Source organism: Triturus cristatus, chromosome 3_1 (genome assembly GCF_964204655.1).
Source record: "Triturus cristatus chromosome 3_1, aTriCri1.1, whole genome shotgun sequence".
NCBI lineage: Eukaryota > Metazoa > Chordata > Amphibia > Caudata > Salamandridae > Triturus > Triturus cristatus.
Genome location: NC_140583.1, coordinates 482581160 through 482601713, shown reverse-complemented (window position 1 = coordinate 482601713; position 20554 = coordinate 482581160). Strand labels below are relative to the sequence as shown.

The 20554-nt window shown below is 51.3% G+C and overlaps 1 protein-coding gene across 1 annotated transcript in view; it reads left to right on the top strand.

The window, feature by feature from the left end:
- Positions 1-20554, top strand: part of IQGAP1 (IQ motif containing GTPase activating protein 1) — a 532553-nt gene that overhangs the window by 409316 nt on the left and 102683 nt on the right. Inside the window, exon 33 of the mRNA XM_085644306.1 lies at positions 19615-19702. Coding sequence (XP_085500432.1) covers positions 19615-19702 — 88 coding nt within the window. The remainder of the gene's footprint in view (positions 1-19614; positions 19703-20554) is intronic.

Sequence of the window (20554 nt, the reverse complement as noted above, 5' to 3'; positions counted from 1 at the left end):
AATGTCTGCTTGTCCCCCCACCAGCAGGACTACTGCATAGCGTGTCACGCCTTTCACAACACCAAAAGAAACTCTGAAACCCCTGAGCCTGTCATATCGCCTCGGCTTTGATGGTGCACAGTCAATAGGACAACATCCCCAACCTTTTTGGGGACCGAGACACCAAGGGTGACCAGCAGCCAGAGGCCTTCAGCACTGAGATAGAGGAGCTTTAGTCAGCGGAGAGTTCTGGTTCCAATACTTAGGATGACGAACCTGCGCCGGCACATTGTCCAACAAAAATGGTCATAGTGAGTACTATGGTCAACACTGAGCAACCTTCACCTCATGATTCTCTTCCTTCGGGGTGGGGAGACCCGTATTTCCCCATGATGACCCTTGGGATGACTGATGTGGAGCCCTCAGCTCACACTGACCCTGACCTCTGTCCAGCCAAGCCTTCACTCCAAGACACCACCTCGTACTGTGCATTTCTCCACTGCCACCTTTGGAGATGCATAAGCAGCCTTAGGAGGATGACTTTCTTATGGAGACCCTCTCCTCCAGACATTAGTCGATACATTATCTGCCTATGCTTTAGTGCATGTTTAGGCCTTCTCATGACACCTTCAATGACCCAGTGAAAGCTTGAGTAATAATGCCAAGGATGGACAAAAAACACAAAGCATCTGCCTTTTACCCACCTTGCATCAGGGCCAACTACCACCGACTCACTGGTCGGACATATAGCTTTGACGTGTGCTAATCTCAAGGGCACAAGCGATGCTCCCTCTCCCGACCAAGAGAGTAAAAAGATTGATGTGACTGGCAAACGTGTTGCTGCCCAGTCTCCCACATATTGGCAGATCACCAGTTAAGTGGGCCTGCTCTCCTAGTACGACCAGGCCCACTGGGACGAGGTGAAAGATTTATTTGCACATCTCTTGGATCTATATAAAAAATGGGGACAGAATTTGGTGGCTGGAGAGAAAATTATTTCCAACATCAGATTCACTTTGGACGCAGCAAACAACGCTGTTTGAAGCGCTAACACCAGTTTCCTTCTTTGTAGGCATGCCAGGCTGCCCATGTCTGGTTTCAAACCGGAGGTGCACCAACATCTCCACAACTTGCCTTTTTTTGGTGAGCACCATTTCAGAACGCAAGTTGATGATGAGATGTTGGAGAAAATTAGAAAGAACACAGACAGCCAAGGCCTTGGGTACATCTACCAACACCTCTTTATGCCGCATACAGTATCGTGGAGGGGTCAAAACCGCCACCCACTGACACATCCACATCCTTCCCCAGAAAGCAGAAGCAACAAACTCCATCTTGGGGTTAGTACAAGAGAGGATGCAAGGGCAACAATGGATGGGGAAGGGGTAAAGTCTGCACCTACCAAGCAGTGACTATTTCCCCCTCCACATGACTCCCCTCTACCCCAAGTATGTAACACCTATCTGAAAGAGACTATTAGTTATAGAATAGATTCCTTACCTTAGAATTACCCACAGGCGTCCGACTGGATCTGGAGAAATTTTTTCGTAGCAGTACCCTTGCACGTCAGAAGGTGGCGTCGGTCTACTCCACGTCCTTCGTCTGCGTCATCGTTGACTAGATGACGTTGCAGTATCTACTTAGACGCTGCCCCTGTGCGCTGACGTCAGTTCTTTCTTTTCTGCGCCAGCCAGTGCAGATCCGGAGAGAGCAGTGCCCTTAGTCACTTTTTGACTACCTCTTTTTTGAGTTTCTCGACTCCTGGTGCACAAGGGATGTCTACCCATCGACCTGGCTTCAAACCTTGTGACTCCTGTCACAATTTGATGTCGGTGACCGATCCGCACCTTGTGTGCCTTTGGTGCCTGTAGCGCGACCACAACCCGAAGTCGTGCTCCGACTGCTGGGCCCTGAACTCAAAAGTATTTGCCAAGCTTTTGGTGGCCTGGCAGTCTGCTCCGCGTCGCTCGAGGTCCCAGTTGAGGGAAAGTCGGCAGGACCGGTTGCGGAGGCATCACCATTCATCATCAAAGTCTTCGCACTCCTCAGGTAAGTCAAAGCATAGGAAGAAGGCGACGAAGCACTGTTGCTTTTCACCTTCTCCCTGTCGGCCGACACAGCGCGAGACCCGGAGCGTTGTCGCTCTCCGGCTCCTTCTACGGAGCCCGCTGGGACGGCTCCACGCTTCCTTCCCTTTGCCGGAGCGTCCCCCGCCCAGCTTCGTCAGTTCTATGAAGCGCTGCACAGCATTTCTGGGCAGCCCGACTCCGCAGGCGCTCCTATGGGCCCCACGGACTCTGATAGGAGCCCTAGGCCTTCGATGAGGGCGGCTCCGGTGCCGTTGGGCCCCCATGGATCTAGGCCTGGATCCGGATCGGTGCCGGTCGACCTCACGGGACCTTCCCCGGCACCAATTCTAGTGATGATGCACGAGCTCCCGTTGGGCCTCTAACCGTCATCGACCCTAGCCTCACCCCCGATATGGACACATCGCCGGACCGACTTAAACCGACGGCGGTACCAGCGCCGAAGGGAACTTTTTTCCCACTGTTCATTCCTGGCATTCCTTATCACCCTGACTGGCAGCCTGAGGAGGGTGAGGAGGACTGGGAGGGGTCTGGTGACCCTCTAACTGACCAACTTGAGGAGCCGGACTGGCGAGAGGTGTTGGGTGATGCCAGTGGTTTGGATACCTCCCCAGACCTTGGCATGCTGCCCCCCCCTACCATGGCCACGGAGGAGGGAGCATCCTACGCTGTGGTGTTGCGTACGGTGGCTGAGGCCTTGGGCCTTGTGCTTCCTACGGTGGCAGTCATGCCTAATCTCCTGACTGAGGTAATTTAGCCAGCAGCGGCCCCTTCAGAGCCCCTGCTGCTGTTCAATGAGGTCCTCACAGACTTCCTTCTGGGCACTTGGTCCAAGCCCAGCACAGGGGCTCCTGTGGATAGTATGATTGCCCGATGCCACCGCCCGGCCCCGGGCGACCCACTTTTCCTCTCCCAACACCCTACCCCCGAGAGCTTGGTAGTAAAAGCCTCTATCTCCAAAGGCGCATTACCTACTGCTCCCCCAGATAGGGAATCCAAGAAGCTGGACCATCTTGGGAACAAGATGTTTTCTTCCACCAGCTTAGGACAGCGGTCGGTGAACACCGCATGTTTCTTGGGCCGTTACACCCACTCTGTGAGGACACGGTTGTGGAAGTGCTGCCACAGTGCCCGAATGAGGCCCGAGCCGTACTCTCCCGTGAGGTCGCAGAGGGTAGAGACGCAGCAAAGTTTGCCATCCGATGTGGGCTTGATACCGCCGACTCGCTGGGTAGAACTTTTTTTACGTCCGAAGCCCTGAGGTGCGCTACACCTGGCTGAGATACACTTGCTTCTCAGGGGATGTCCTATCGACCCTTTTGAACATGCCCTTTGATGCCCGTCGCCTGTTTGGCGACAAGGCTAACAATGCTCTGGAGCGCTTCAAATATTCTAGGACTATGGCCAGATCCATTGGCCTCACTGCCACTTCTCGTACTGTCCAATCTGCCTTTCGCCCCTTTCATGGCTACAGAAGGGGTGCCCCACCACGTTCCACCCTGGGCCACAGGCCTGCGCAAGCTGCCCAGCCTCTGTGTGGCCGGGGAGCTGGGACCCAGCGCTGTGGGTCTGGGGGCCAGCAGGCAGGCCAGTCCACCAGTGCTCCCTCTGCAGCAGTCTCCAAACCTTCCTAGTCCGAGCTTTCAGGGCCACCAATTGCCAGTGGGTGGCAGGATCTGCCATCAACTTCCCCACTGGCGCACCGTCACGTCAGACAGGTGGGTTTTGCAAATAGTCCAAATGGGCTACTTCCTTTCCTTCAAGACCCCTCCCTCCATACCACCTACACTCCATTGCATGTCGGAGGATCTTCTGGCACTTCTCCATCAGCAAGTTATGGCTCTCTTGGCCAAGGGTGCCATCGAATGCATCCCTGTGCCAGAAGTAGGTCGTGGTTGGTATTCCAACTACTTTCTGGTACCCAAGAAAGATAAAGGCCTGCATTCTATCTTAGACCTCAGGGACGTCAACCACTTCCTCCGCAAGGAGAAGTTCAAAATGCTAACTTTAGCTCAGGTCTTGTCTGCCCTCCACCCTGGGGACTGGATGGTAGCGTTGGACTTGCAGGACGCTTATTTCCACATCCCTGTCTTGCCTGCCCACCAGCGTTACCTGCGGTTCATGTTAGGCTACGAGCATTTTCAGTTTACCGTGCTCCCCTTTGGCCTTACCAGCGCCCCTCGGGTGTTCACGAAAGTGATGGCAGTGGTCGCATCTCATCCGCGCAGATCAGGGATTCCAGTCTTCCCTTATCTCGACGACTGGCTGCTGAAGGCGGGCTCGCCCCAGGCGGTCGTCTCCCACCTCCAGACTTCGGCGGACCTCCTGTATTTGCTGGGGTTCACTATCAACATGCCGAAGTCGCACCTGATTCCCTCTAAGAAGCTCCTTTTCATCAGAGCAGTTCTGGATACAGCACAGTTTCGTGCTTATCCTCCCGAGCAGCGAGTCCGGGATATTCGGGCTATGATACCGATGTTTCAGCCTCTATTCCGGGTTTCAGTGAGAATGACCGTTGGACTGCTGGGCCTCATGGCCTCCTGCATCCTGCTGGTAGATCATACCAGATGGCATATGCAGGCTCTGCAGTGGGACCTGAAGTTCCAGTGGGCTTAGCATCAGGGGAATCTTTCCAATGTCGTCCAGATCTCGGAGGGGGCTGCAAGTTAGTTGCAGTGTTGGCTCACGAACCAGGATTGAGTCAGCGGCAGATCCCAACCCGACTCCACAGTAGTGACGTGCGTGTCACTCCTGGGATGGGGCAGCCACATGGGAGAGGCAGAGATCAGAGGCCTCTGGTCTCCGGCGGAGTACGGGCTCCATATCAACCTTCTGGAGCTCCAGCGATTCGTCTTGTACTGAAGGCATTCCTTCCTTCTATCAAGGGAAGAGTAGTGCAGGTGTTCCCGGACAACACCACCAGCATGTGGTACTGCAATAAACAGGGTAGGGTGCAGTCGTGGACCCTTTGTCAAGAGGCTCTTCGCCTTTGGACATGGTTGAAACATCAGGGCATGTCTCTGGGGGTTAACACCTGGCAGGTTCCCTGAACGCCAAGGCAAACGTGCTCAGTCGCTGGTGCATGATGGATCACAAATGTCTTCTTCACTCTGAGGTGGTGCAAGGTCTCTGAGCAGTGGGGTGAGCCTTGGTTGGATCTATTTGCCTCCAAAGTGAACTGCCCAATATCAGCAGTTCTGTGTGTTGGAATTTCCAAGGCGGCACTCCCTAGGCAACGCATTTCGTTGCGAGTAGAGTTGCGGCCTCCTGTATGATTTTCCGCCTGCACCACTTCTACCAAGAGTGCTGAAGAAGATCAAGCGCGACCGGGCTTAAGTCATTCTTGTGGCCCCGGACTGGGCACGAAGAGTCTGGTACCCCGAGCTCTTGAGCATGGCCATCAATCCTCTGATCAGACTGCCTCTTTGGGAGGATCTTCTGTCACAGCAGCATGGGACGGTCCTCCACCCGAACCTCTCCAGCCTCCACTTCATTGTGTGGAGATTGAGCGGAGACAGTTGACAGCTTTTGACCTTCCTCCCGAAGTCCGTAATGTAATCTTGGCAATCTGATAGAGACATCTAGCCGCAGATTCCTTAACTTAGAATATCCCCAGGCATCAGACTGGATCCGGAAAACTTTCCTCAGCAGCACCTCTGCGAGCCGCGGGGCAGCGCCGCACGACTCCACCCTGACGTCATCCACGGACGTGACGTCAGCGGAGCCATATATGCCCCTCCCGACACGCTGACGTCAATTTTCTTCTTTTCCGCGTCCCAACGCGGGTCCAGGAAAACCAGCGCTTCCTTGGCCTGTTTTTTCAGCCATTTTTTGCGACATCTTCGGCGTCGCGGAACAGTGTGTGATACCTTTGGGCTTTAAGGCTTGTGAGACGTGCAAATGTCTGTCATGGATCAGCACGTGATTTGTATGTGGTGCCTGGGAGTGCACCACGACTCCGAAGAGTGCGACACCTGTCAACAGTTGAAACCTAAGTCCCTCCGGGAGTGTCGTATGAAGCTGCTGGCCGCCCAGATATCCAGTCCTGCGCCTTCAGGCTGCCGATCTCCCTCTAGGGATCGGGCCCGCTCACAGGGCCATTCCCACGGACGCCTTTTGGAGAACGGTAAGCACAAGCGTAAGTAGCGGAGGTCGTCCTCCCGAAAATGTGACACTGGGACCCGCTGCTCTCGGTCCTTGCCAGGCACTGGTGCCCTGCAGTCGTCTCCTGCATATCCGCCCGTCCCGGGTTGCAGAGAGACACAGTCCTAAATGTGGACCTATTTAAAGGCTCTCCAGTCTTTCTTTGGGTTGCCCCCTCTCCCTGGTGCGTCGGTCGATGTCGGTGCCAGCGGCCCCTCTATTGCTGGCGGATGTACCCCCATTGGTCTCACCAAGCCCAAGGTCGTCTCACAGCCCCTTGGTGCAGGTGCCTAGTGTTTCTTGGCCTTTGGATCAACCCCAGACTGTTACGCCTTTATTTTCTAGTGGTCGGGTTAGCCTTCAACCGTCCCCGACCGATGGTTTGTTGTCGCCTCCCAGGCTTGCGACGGATGCTAGTGCGGCCTTCGCGAGAGCCATTCGCAGGGCTGTGGATGTTCTCCGCTTGCAGGCCCCTGGATCTTCTACACATGGAGCCTGTGGATGTGGAGCCTTTACTTCCCCTTGGCGGGTCCTTGTTTGATATCATGCTTGGTACATGGGCTCGGCCCTCCTCTGGTGACCCTGTGGATAGAGCTATTGCTCACCGGCATCGCCCGGCCCCAGACTATCCGGTTTGCTTCTCCCTTCACCCTAGGGCTCAGGGTCTAGTTGTCCAGGCGGCTTTCGACTTGCAGCCTTCTTTCGCTCTGCAGTTGCTTCCTCCCACTAGGGAGTCTCGTGGTTGGAGACATGTGGGCGCAATATTTTTGCCTCCGCCAGTGTGGGCATCCATGCCTTAAACACTTCTTGCGTGTTCGCACGTGCATCTTTTGCCCTTTGGGACTTGGTTGAGTTCCTTCTTCCTTCTCTCCCAGAAGGGCCCCGAGCTGACTTGAATCGTCTTATTCTTGATGGCCACGGATTGGCACAATATTGCATTCGATCGGACCGGGACGCTAGTGACTCGGTTAGTAGAGCAATAGCCTGGTCGGTTGCTTTGCGCCGCTTGGCTGCGCGATAGTCGTTTTCCCGAGAATGTTCGGGACGCTCTGCAGGATCTGCCATTCAATGGTGTGGACCTTTTTGATTGTCATGCTGATTCTGCGGTCTCCCGCCTCATGTCTGTTTTGGACACTGGGTTCATGACATAATACCCAGATGGTCTGGGCGGATACTCCGCCATGTTTGCCTTGGTCGGTATGGCTGGTCAGCTGTTTCTACCTTCTTTGAAGTCCTCTGTCTGTGAGTTTGGCTCCAGAGGGGTTCAGATTTACCCTATATGGGATATTTAATAGCTGTTGTGTAGCTGCCTTCCTATGAGGAAGGCTTGGTACGCTCCTGTGGAGTATTCCTAACAGAAGATCTTCTGTGGATCACTCTGTCTTCTCTTTCTGTTGTATGCGACCCACAGGTTGGTGTCGCTCTATTGCATTTTCAATTAAGGTTGTGGTCTATGGTTGACCGTGATACTTCGACCCATCGGTATGGGTTTCTTACTGTGAGGCTTCTGCCTTGCCTGCCTTTCACAGGGGCATTTTTCAGCATCGCAGTGCTCCTCTTTGTCCGTCCTCTTTTCGACAGCCACTGTCCCTTGAGGCCCTTGTTCTGTTCCTTTCAGGCACAGTTCTTCCACGGCTGATGCCCTGTCATCGTTTAGCGCCATGGCAGAGCGGATGTGCGGCACACTTCCTTAGTATTTGCACGTACTGGGAATGCACCCTGGTATGATTCGCTATCATAGGATGTTTGCTTTCTTTCTTCCGCTTCTGCGGTACTGGTTCTACCCTCCACTCTTCAGGATGGGTAATGATTTCTCATACTTCAGCCATGTCTGGACTTGTTCTTGAAGGTGGCGTCTTCGCCATGTATGTCTATGCTGTACATGGCCGTGTGCCCTCCATTTCTGGGCACTTCCCCAACAGGAGTTTTTCCTCTTTCCCTGCTGCTTTCCGCACAGGTGTTTTCCACACTTCTGCTTTGGGTGCCTGCTGTCACTCATGGGGAGTGTTCTCTTCCGGATACTCGCTTCTTGGGTCCCTGGGCCATTAGCTTGGTCCTGACTGTTTCACACTATTGTGTTTGGCTCTATCTCCTCATCTGTCTAGCAGGGGGCCGTGGCTCCTCCCCGGCAGGTGGCTGATGACACTTACAGGTCCGGACATTGTCCTGTCCAATTCTGCTTCCACATGACTATTGGTACTTTTCGAGTACCATCGCCTTGTATTATGTAACACATCATTTTACGTGTTATCTTCTTACTCTATATCTGCTCTGTGCTCTTCGCACAGCAGAGTTGCGCAGGCAATGTTCCTTCCTGCGCTGTCCATGGTCTCAGCCCCGGTCTGCTCATTCTACGAGCTCTTGTGTGGGTGTCCAGCTTGCCAGATACCCTTTTTTACCGATGGTCTGATTGCTAATGCATCCTTCACATCTGGGCTGCTCGGGGTGTTTTCCTATGCTTCGTGTGGTTCTAGCGCCCACACAGGAGTGTTTTTGTCTTCCACATGACTATCGTTTTTACTGTAGTCCTGTTCTTGGTACTTCTGCTTGTCGTCGTCAGCCCACTCACATGTCTTGTGACAGGGCGTCTGTGTACTGAAGTATCTTGTCTTTCTGGTACTACCGACACTTGCTGGCCATGGGTCGGCATCCTGACACTGCTGCCCCAGGTATTTTGGCTGGTGCGGGTTCGACAGTGCTTTTTTCCACTGTTGTGCTTACTGGACCAGTATGCGCTGACCCTGTTATACCAGTTTGTCATCTCTCAGGGTTTTACTTGCAGTCGCAACATCGGATCCTGCGGATCCATTGGATCCTAGGCTCAGTTCCTCTTCTTACGAAGCCATGAACTCTCACTGCCGCACCAACATTTCTGGCTTATGCTTCTTTTGCTCAACCCGCATCCACATACAGGAGTGTTTGTTCAATTCTTTAACGGCTTGTGGTGCCCTTGCCTCCCATTATTTCCCGCTCTTTTCAGAGGTTCATGGTCTGGTGTGGCTGCGATGGCTTGCGGTCCCCACCTTGTTTCGTCACCTTGCTGGAGGCTAAGTTCTCTTGGGAACTTGGTGGGGTTCGGTCGCAGACCCGCCTCCTCTATGGGTATGGCTTTGGTATCTATTCTAAGTTAAGGAATCTGCAGATAGATGTCTCTATCAGATAGACGAGTTACTTACCTTCGGTAACGATGTATCTGGTAGAGACACAGTCTAGCCCAGATTCCTTAACGCCCGCCCATCCTTCCTGTTCTGCGAGGACCTTTTCAGGTTGGACTTCCTGCATTCGCCTCCCTCCGGGTGGCTTTGTCTTTCTGCAGGGGGACATCTTTCACTTCACTCCTACACAGAATGCTTCATTCTGTTTTGCTTGCTCTACTCCGCCCGTTCTCGTGATTGGGCGGTATGCCAATGTGTCATGTGCCCCTTTTTCCATCCCTACGTCCTGGGTTGTCTAGTATGGGTTCTACTCATGGTTCCCCACCCGCCCCGCTATCCCCTTCTCAATCGCCTTGGGGTCTCTTCCCTCCCCTGCGGTCCATTGGTTTCGAGTCTATTGGCTCTGTCTATAGGTCCCTTACTAGGTATATAACGTTCCTTTCTAGTGCCGTCTTGTGGTGGATTTTCTTTGCTCATGTGTTCCGGACTTGTTGTCCTTCACGGTTATATATTGTGGTTGCAGACTTTGTCGTCTGCCATGCTGGTTTTTCACATCTTCTGCCTCTGGGGAGGTCTTAGCCTTCGCAGGGTTGCTTCTCGGAGCGGTGCTCTGCTCTTTCCCTTCGTTATTGTGCAGTGCCTAGCACTGTCCTTTATAGTGCTGTTTTTCACCATTCAATTTCTTTTTTTCCTTCTTTACGCACACTGTTCCCATACTTTCAAAGTTTTTGGTGGTGGCACCGCGTTGTGGCGTGGAAAAGTTTTTCCAACGAAAACTGACGTCAGCGCGCCGGGAGGGGCATATATGGCTCTGCTGACGTGACGTCCGTGGACGTCGTCGGGGCGAAACCCGTGCGGCACTGCCCCCGTACGCGCAGAGGTGCTGCTGCAGAAATGTTTCCGGATCCAGTCTGATGCCTGGGGATATTCTAAGTTAAGGAATCTGCGGCTAGACTGTGTCTCTACCAGATACATCGTTACCGAAGGGAAGTAACTCGTCCGCTAGGCTTCCCTCCACTAAAACGGTATACGCCTGTAGATGGAACAAATTTGTGCCTTGGTGCACAGCAAAGGCTGTAGATTCCCTTTCTTCCTCTTTCAGAGGTTCTCCTCTTCATTCTTTCTTTGGGTCAGCAGGGCTCTGCTCTGGGCACTCTTAAAGGCTATATTGCGGCCATTCTCCGCCTTCCTGATCAGCCTTCTCTTTTCAAGTCCCCTATTGTTAACTGATTTATGAAGGGCATTACTCATCTCTTCCTCCTTCTCCTTTCGTAATGCCCCACTGGGACTTGATCCTTGTTCTCACTTATCTTGTGTGCTCCCTTTGAGCCACTACACAATTGTCCTCTTCTTCTCCTTACTTTGAAAATTACATTCTTGCTTGCCATCACCTCTGCTTGCAGGGTGAGTAAGCTTCAGGCCTTATCTTCAAAGTCTCCTTTTCTTTGTCCATCTGGACAAAGTTGTCCTCCGTACTAGGACTTATTTTCTGCCCAAAGTGGTTACCTCTTTCCACACAAGTCAGACCATCACATTGACCACCTTCTTTCTGCCTCTGCATCCCTCCAAAGAGGAGGAGAGACTCCACCGTCTAGACCCAAAACATGCGCTGTCTTTCTACCTTGACCGCACTAAAAGAATTTTGTGTGGACGATCAACTCTTCGTGGGTTATGTGGGTGCCAAGAAGGGTCGGGCAGTGCACAAACGTATAATCTCTCGATGGGTTGTCCTATGCATTAAGATCTGCTATTCTTTAGCTAAAAAGGAACCTCCAGTAGGACTGTGCTCACACTCTACCAGGTCGACGGTGGCCACTACTGCTTTGGGATGTGGAGTTTCCTTACTTGACATCTGCCAGGCTGCCACGTAGGCATCCTTGCATACTTTTACACAGCTTTACTGCCTGGACAGCCAAGTCCAGAGAGACCGCTTTTTCAGCCGTTCTGATCTCCAGGACTTTCTGGTGTGAACTTGGTTCGCAAACCCACCTCTAGGGTTGGTATTGCTGGGGTATCTATTCCAAGGTAAGGAATCTATTACTAATAGTCTCTTTCAGAAGAACAAGTTACTTACCTTCTGTAATGATATATCTGTAAGAAACATACATTAGTTATAGATTCCTAACCGCCCCACCTATACTTCCTGTTCTGCAAACTGACTTCTAGGGATAGGGACTCCCTTCCAGGGCCCTAGTTTTGTTCACCATTAGTCAGTGTCTTGCATCCCTCTGCGCTTCTGGCGTGGGAAGTCGTGTCAGAACTGATGTAAGCGCGCAGAGGTGGTGTCTAAGTAGATACTGCGATGTCATCCTGCCGACAACCGATGCTGAGTTGACTAACGCCACCTACCGACGCGCAACGGTATTGCTACGAAAAGATTTATTCGGATCCAGTCTGACACCTGAGGGTAATTCTAAGGTAAGCAATGTATTCTAAAGTAAGGAATCTATAACTAATATATGTCTCTTACAGGTATACCGGTAAGTAACTTGTTCTTCGGGGGAATATTGCAGGAGATCCTGCCCAGTTTAGCAGAGATCACCTCGGTCCATTGGGTTCTAGATGTTATAGCAGAGGGGTACTGCCTAGAACTTACACAAACACCACCAAACAGCCCCTCCCACATCTTCCCCTCCACAGACTCAGGCTCTCCTCAGAATATCAGTGCCTGCTCCAAAAGGAGATGCATGCACAATTCAGCAAAGGGGCTATAGAATCTGTACCGTTCCAACACCACTGCAAAATGTTGTACTCCTTATACTTCCTGATCCTCAATACTCGATCTCCAGCCTCTCAAAAAATACATCCTTTCACAGCACTTCCACATGACGATGCTCCAGGATGTCATTCCTCTTCTACAGCAAGGTGACTTTATGACCACCCTCGACTTGAAGCATGTCTCCTTCCACAGACTTATCCACCCTACGCATCGAACGTTCCTCTGGTTTGTAGTAAGTGGTCAGCATTATCAGTTAAAAGGGCCACTCTTTGGAGTAACCACAGCTCCAAGGGTATTTACAAAGTGTTTTGCAGTAGTAGCTGCTCACCTCAGAAGAAGCTATGTGAATGTCTTCCCTTACCTTTCAATGCAATAAAATCCCATCTCCAGCGCCTGCAAATACAGCCCTTCCTCCCAGATAATACTCAACTCGCTAGTGGAGAAAATACTCCCCAGTCCAGCAAGGGTGCAAGCATCCCAGATATTGCCACCTCTTTTTCAGCCAGATCGTCTGGTAATGGCCAGAAACGTCATGCGCCCCCTAGGTATGATGGTCTCTTGCATTGCTATATAGTACCTTTTTGTCTTTTTCTCCAAACCACACAAACTGCGTGCTCTTTCTAAGGCAAGTATAGCACACCGGGTGGAAAGATATATACAGACCTGTTACACCTAAGCCAAATTCCTCCCAAACCCCACTGAGCCCGCAAAAAAAGAGCTTCTGTGGCTTTCTTCTGTAATATTTCTATAGTTGACATCTGCAAGGCAACTACATGGTCTACCCCCAGACGTTTATGAAAAATTACTGTGTAAATGTTTTAGCTTGCCAACAAGCTAACATTGATCAGGCTGTCCTTTGCACACTTTTCCAGTCTTCTGCAACATCCTCCGTCAGGGAGGACTGCTTTACAATCTATACACAGCATGTGTACAGCTACATATGCCACGAACAGAACGTTTTACTTACCCCATAAGCATCTGTTTGTGGCATAGAGTGCTGTAGAGCTGCATGTGTCCACCCTCTTCCCCTTAAGCCTTTAGATGTTGCACATGTTTTTTCTTTCAACTTACAGCCTTAATTTTTCAATCCAACAATAGTCATCACTTCACTCAGGCATGTCAGTAAGCTATAGGCACTAGCCTTAGAAGAACCTTTCTTCCAAGTACATAGGAATAGGGTTGTCTTCCGTACTAACCCCACATTCCTCCCTAAGGTGGTCTCCCAGTTCTACCTTAATCAATCCATTGAGTTCTTTGTCGTCTTCCCACAACCTGACTCACTCGCGGAATGGGCTCTCCATGCTTTGGATGTAAAACAAGCCCTCGGGTACTACATTGACAGAACTGAACCCTTTAGGAAAACACAACAACTCTTTATTGCTTTCTCCAAACCGCTTAAAGGAAAGGCGCTGTTCAAATCAGTCATTACCAGATGGATTGCAAGATGCATTCAGACATGCTGTGGTAAAGCTTAGAGGACTTTGCCCATTCCTCCTAGAGCCCACTCCACAAAAAAAAAAAAAAGCCTCCGTGGCGTTCCTGGGGATCATTCCAATAGTTGACATAAGCTACCTGGTCTACACCCAGTGTTTAATAGCCGGTGGTTCCCAGTGCTCAACACCGGCACTTAATTGTCAACACCGGGGCTTGTGACAGTCTGCCTCAAGGTGGCGCTGTCTGAATAATTTAGAGGTGACTGCAACAAAAGTTAATTATTAATTCAATGTACATTAAAAATGACTATTACCTGCCGCCCAAGCCATTCTTATAACTTTGGGGGCTTGAAATAGTCCAAATTGTCACACTTGTAGGAGTGAGATGATTAGTAGTTGTGTTGCTACTATTATTGGCAGCGTTAGTTGGGGCAATGTGTGGTGCAAGGTGCAGTGGTCTCCTGGCAAGAGCCCTGGCACAAATCAAGCACTGTCTACATCACACACGTGTTCATTATACTGCCTGGATGTGCCAGCCCTCCAACAAGACAATGTTGGTCAGGCAGTACTCTGCAGTGTCTTTCAGTTCACTGCAACAGGCTAGCCACCGCTTTTTGGAAGGACGGCTTTGCAGTGTATGCACAGCATGTGTATCTACAGCCACAGATGCCGCAAATGGAACATTTTACTTACCCTGTAATCCTCTATTCGTGACCTGTAGTTCTGTAGATTCACATGGGCCCACCCTCCTACCTAGATGCACGTGGCTGTTGCCGTGTCCTTGACTACCTCTTTCCCTCTTTTTGCTCAGACATCTCTCTATACTTTGCTTTGCTTCACATTGCATCCTTACCCACCATTCAAGAGAACAATGGAGTCGATGCCCATGCGCATTGCCAGCAGTAGGTGGAGTCACTATACTTTGTGACTCGAAAAAACTTCTTGAAGAAAAACAACTTTCACATGTCCGAGCAGGAGCATGCACAGCATGTGAATCTCCAGCACTACATGCTGGGAACAGATGCTTAATGGTAAGCAACATTTTCCTTCTGTGTTTTTCATTTTGTTACTGTACATCCCCACCCCAAAATAGTTGGCAGTTTCTTGAGATCTGATGGAGACGTCTAGCCGCAGATTCCTTGACTTAGAATATCCCCAGGTGTCAGACTGGTCCGGAAAATTTTGCGCAGCAGCACCTCTGCGTGCCGGGGGGCGGCGGCGTACGGCTCCGCCCCGATGTCGTCCATGGACGTGATGTCCATGGAGCCATATATGCCCCGCCGACATCAGGTTTCTTCTTTTCCGTGTGACGACGCAGACCCTGGAAACCAGCAGTTCCTGGCCTTGTTTTGGGCCTTCTCGGCACCGTTGGTGTCGTACAGGACCAGTGTGCAATGCCCTCCGGGTTCAAATCCTGTGAGGCCTGTGCGCCACAGATGTCGGGCACTGACCCGCACCTGATTTGCATGTGGTGCCTTGGTGGGCTCCACGATTCCAAACAATGCAGCGACTGTCAACAGATGAAGCCAGAGTCCCTACAGGGTCGCCGTATCAAGTTGTTGGCCGCACGGCTGTCCGGCCCAGCTTCTTCTCGTCATGCTCTCCCTCTCCTGAGGGAGCTCGTTCCCGAGGCCGCTCCCACGACCGGCGCCCTAAAAAAGGTAAGCGGAGCCATAAGCGTCCACTGAGGTCCACCTCTCGTAGTCGTGCCGCTGGCGCCCATTCCTCTCGTAAGGGGTCAGCTACGGGCGCCCGGATCACCTCCTCCATACCCTCCTTTTTCAGGAGTCGGAGCGACGCGCACCCAAAGAGAGGCCTACTCCTGTGCTCTTCAGGCCTACTTTGAGTCCCCCTCTCTCCCTGGCGGGCCTTCGGGCCCCACAGAGGCGAAGGGTACTCCGGCCCTCCGGCCGGGCCCTCGTCAGTGGATCCTTCCCCGACCAGGGTTGTGTGCACCGACTCCAGAGCCTAGGCGACGACGTTGGGCCGTGGCCTAGACCTTTCTGGTCGATCTAGCACACTCCGCCAGTCAGCGCATAGCCCTGGGCGACTTCCTGCGCAGACGGCGGGAGCTGCGTCGGTGACGCTGGGCTCGACGCCAGGCTCACACTGCCAGTCAACACATAGCCCTGTGCGGCTTCCTGCGCGGAAGGCGAAAGCGGTGTCGGCGACACCGGGCTCAGAGCCGGGCACCACGTCGGATCCAATGACGGGCTCGACATCCAAACCCACACCAAGCTCTAAGCCTGATCCCAAGTCTGGGGCAACGCATCATCCGATGTCGGTCGACGTCGAGGTAGCGTCTATCGTGGAGGCAGTCGATGTCCAGTCGACTCCGACACGGCGCCCGCGGACGCCGCTGTCGACTCATCCCTCGCCACCGGTGTCCATCCGTTCATCGACACCGGCGTCCATGCCTGGGGTTGACCTCCCTCCGGATTCCTTGTTTCTGTCCCCTCAGCGGGGTTGGGCGACTCCGGTATCCGCTACTGCCTTTTCGGAGGCAGCTGCTGCTTCCCCAAGTCGGGAGCCACTGGTGCTGGTCCCTAGTGTGGCATGGCCTTCGGGTTGTTCCCCAGCCCCGCTCTTTAGGGCAACTGGGAGAATAAGCCTCCAACCGTCTCCTACAGACGGCCTCTGTCCCTCCACCCTACCGCTCAGGGCCTGGTAATTCAGGCGGCCTTTGGGTTGCAGGACTCCTCCACTTTGCCCTTGTTTCATCCCACCTGGGAATCCAGGTGGCTGGGTGCATGTGGAAGACAGCTTTTTGCTTCTTCTAGCATGGCCATCCGCACTTTAAACACTACATGCGTGTTTGCATGTGCGTCCTCTGCACTCTGGGACTCCTAACTGGCTAACTTCCCTTCCCTTCCGGAGGAATTGCGCCCTGAGTTACTCAGTCTTGTCCTTCACGGCAAGGAAATGACTCATTTTACAATACGCTCCTCCTTGGATACCACAGACTCTGTGGGCCGTGCTCTTGCACGGTCGGTGGCTTTGCGCCATCATGCCTGGATGCGTGACAGTCTCTTCCCTGATAATATTCGGGAGAGCCTCCAAGACCTGCCGTTTAATGGAATAAACCTTTTTGGGTCCCACGCTGACTGCGATCTCCAGGCTTCTGTCAGGGCTACCGTAATTCTGCCGTGCCACTGACTGCTTGACTTTTCTTCTTCGTTGCGGTCTTCCTTTACGGACCAGTTTATATCAGAGGCAGGTTGGTGCCTCAGTATTGTCTGTGTAGCCGTAAGGCTGGGTTGCTTCTGTTTCAAGTCCTCTGACTGTCTGTTTTGCCAAGATTACCCCCTTCTTGCCAGGGGTTGACCCTTGCCCTATGTGGGGTATTGGCTGGTGGCAGGTGTCTGCCATTGCCTTTGTACGCTCCTGTGGAATTTTCATTATGGGTATCCCTCTGGGGCTCATGTACCTCCTTTTACTGCGTCCCGCAGGGTCGCATCGCTCTGTTGTCTGTAGTGCTTGGACTCCGGGTCTACATCTATGCTGTGTGGCATCTACCTCGCATAGCCTTGCATCTTGCTTTTGTCCTATGGTCCGTCTTTTGGAGCCAGCCCCTTCTGGGTTGTTCTCCCAAGTAGGGAGTTGCGTGGACCTCTCTGTTGTAGGTTGTTATGGCCTTTTGGCTTATTCCCCAACAGTTTTCTCCACATCCCCGCGGCTTTCGCGCAGGGATGTCTACGTTCCACTAGCATTCTTAAATGTGGCAGACTCGTGGAGACGGTTCTCCTTGAACCCCGCTCTTCCTGGCGTCTAGGACCCGTGAGTTTGTCCTAAGTACTCCCTTGTTAGGCTCGTCTTTTCTTCTAAATTGTCCTGCGAGGGGACTGTTCTCTCTCTTCCGGACTACCGGCTGACGTTGCTTGTAGCCTTGCCTAGTTCCACTTTCTGTGTAACTGCGGGTATTTTTGAGCGTACCCTAGTGCCTGGATTTGGCCGGGTCTTCTTGAGGCTGTTTCTGCGCCATGTTCTTCCTCATGGCTTGTGCGGCCCGTTTCCTTCTTGCTATTGGGCGCATCTCAGCTGTTCCTGCTGTCTTGCTTCCTGGTGTTCCTCCTGGCTGCGTATGAGCGTCTTTCGGGCTGTGTAGGGGCATCCTTTCAATGCTCTCCACATGTCTGACTGGCAAGGGTCTCCGCAGTACTCTTCCACTGTGGTACATGTGAGGGCGCTACGCGCTCTCTCCACCATGCCACTTAACCAGTCCTTTGGGTTAGCTTGTCGACTGCCGCATCCTGCGGTTCTTTCGCGCCATAAGGTTCAGTTCTACTTCCTGCGAGGTGCTGAACTATCTTTTCACGCCAGTTTCTTTGCTGGGTGTGTTTTTCTTCCATGTCGGCCCGTGCTGGGCGAGGGTCAGTATCCTGCTGCCTTCGTATCTTTACGGGAGCAGGTTTAACAGTGTTTTACGCTGTTCAAGTTATTTGGCTGGGGCTAGCTCTGGCTTCTTGTTGACACCTTGGATACTGTTGATCCTTCATGCCTCTTGGTCTTCTTTCGAAGTTCGGCATTTTTTCAATCAGGCTCAAGCATTCTGGCTTGGTGTTTTTCTTCTCTCATCCCTTCTACATGTGGAGTTTTCGTGTTATTCTGGATGAGCTGTGGTGCCCTCGCTGATTGGCTGCGCTGTCACTTCTCTCCCCACTGTGTTTCGCCCTTTGGTTGACAACACTCTTTTGGTCAGGTTATTGACGTCTGGGTTCTCTCTGGACCTTCGTGTGCTTCAGTCGCAGTCCCGCCTCCTCTAGGGGTATGGCTTTGGTGTCTATTTTAAGTTAAGGAATCTGCGGCTAGACGTCTCTATCAGATAAACAAGTTACTTACCTTCGGTAACGATGTATCTGGTTGAGACATAGTCTAGCCGCAGATTCCTTAACGCCCGCCCGTCCTCCCCGTCCTGCGACAATCTTTTCAGGTTGGACTTCTTGCCTTCGCCTCACTTTAGGTGGCTTTATTCCTCTGCGGGGTGACGTCTTCTCTTCACTCCGACTCACGAAGCTACATTCTGTTTCGGGGCTCTGCTTTGCCCATTCTTGTGATTGGACGGTATGCTCATGTGCCATGTGTCCTTTGCAACCCCTACCCTGGGTTGTCCGATGTGAGTCTAATTCTTCCCTTCTATCTTCTTCAACCGCTTGAGGTCCGGTCCATTTTTCAGATCTGACGTCTCCTTTTGGGTGACGTTTTATGGTACTTTGTCTATGCTCCTGGGTTCTGGACTGGTTGTCCTTCACTGTCATATATTGTGGTTGCAGCTTTTCTGCCGGCTGCTGTGATGGTTCACCTCGGAGCTATGGCTCAAATGGTGAGTCTTGTGCCTCTAGTGGCACAGGCTCACACAGGCCAAGGGTTCAATCCTGCCTATGCTCTGCATCATCTTCTGCCTCCGGGGGAGGTTTTGGAATTAACGATTGCAGGGGTCCCTCCCAGAGTGGTTCTCTGTTCTTTTCCCTCCCTCAGTTTACAATATACGGTGCCTGTCACGGTCTTTCTATCGTGATGTTTTTTTTTTCACCATACCTTGTTTTTCTTTTCTTTTTCTGCACACAGTTGCCATGTTTTCACTGTTTTTGGTGGTGGCTTCGCATCCTGACGCGGAAAAGTCTTCTGACGAAAACTGATGGCGGGCATATATGGCTCTGCTGACGTCACCTCCATGGATGGCGCCATATGGCGCTGCCCCCCGGCGTGCAGAGGTGCTGCTGCGCAAAATTGTCCAGACCAGTCTGACGCCTGGGGATATTCTAAGTTAAGGAATCTGAGGCTAGACTATGTCTATTCCAGATACATTGTTACCGAATGTAAGTAACTTGTTCATCTAGCCCAGGAATTTAAGTCTTTCCAACAAAGTGAGTGTGACTTTTACATCTTGGTTTTATATTGTATAATATTATTGCTTGTTGCCTTTTGGCTTCAGTATGCTAACATTAAAGGATTGGTACTCTAATTATAATCAAGGGTCACTTGTGTAGAGAGTAGATGAGATCTTTGCAAGTGTTTTGTGAGTACAGCAAATTCCTATCTTGCACTTCTGAATAGTTGTCATTTGTTTAATTGTCTTAAGAATTTCTATTCTTTCACAGTACAAAGCGACTCATTGTGGACGTCATTCGGTTTCAGCCTGGTGAAACTTTGACAGAAATTCTTGAAACCCCAACAACCAAAGAACAGGTAAATACAAGCAAATCTGTCCTCTTCTGGGCCCTCTTTAGTTTGTTTGTGGAGATCATTACATTATGTTACACATGTGGCACAATTGGGTTTGAAGGTACCAGAAAACAAACCCTGAACGAACATTGCAAATATAATACTTTGACTGTGTTTGTGTACTGTCTAGTATGTGCCGGCGTATATCATTTGCAGCTTTATCACTGGCAGTAGCTGCTTCATCACTTGAATGTCAGTGATGGAGGTCCTAGCAGTTCCTCCTTTCAGAAGAAGGAACGAAAAGGACCAGAAGGAGCCTCTCTTACAGAGTGCATCCAACCTACGTCTGTGCTTGGATCTACTTCTCAGTAAATATTGGTAGATTGTTTCTTGAGCATCTGTGATTTTTAAATTATTCCTCAGATTTGTCCCCTAACGTACGCAAAAATAGATCACCACGTGGAATAAATGTGAATTTCTGAGGAATTGTTTATTGCAAAGTGTATCTATATGTCTAACACAAGAGAAAGGAACCACAGGTTAATGTCCAGTCCATTTATTGACTATATGATACATGTTTATTTTTACAGTTATTTGCAGGTCAGTCTTCTACTTAATGTATTTGAAGAGTATACAATAGTAGTTAATTCACTGGCTGGATAATACAGATCCTGTCGGTAATATAGGTATTAGCACGTGGGAAGTATTCCTATGGCATACATTCCACTTTTGAAAAACATTAATTTAGTGGACAGTTTTTACATTGGCCACGTACTTGCTGATTCCTGTTGTGTCAATATTGGGAGTATATTTATTTCCAAAGTACAAACTGAACTCTAAGTGGCATCCAGTGCAGTACAAACACATGGATGCACA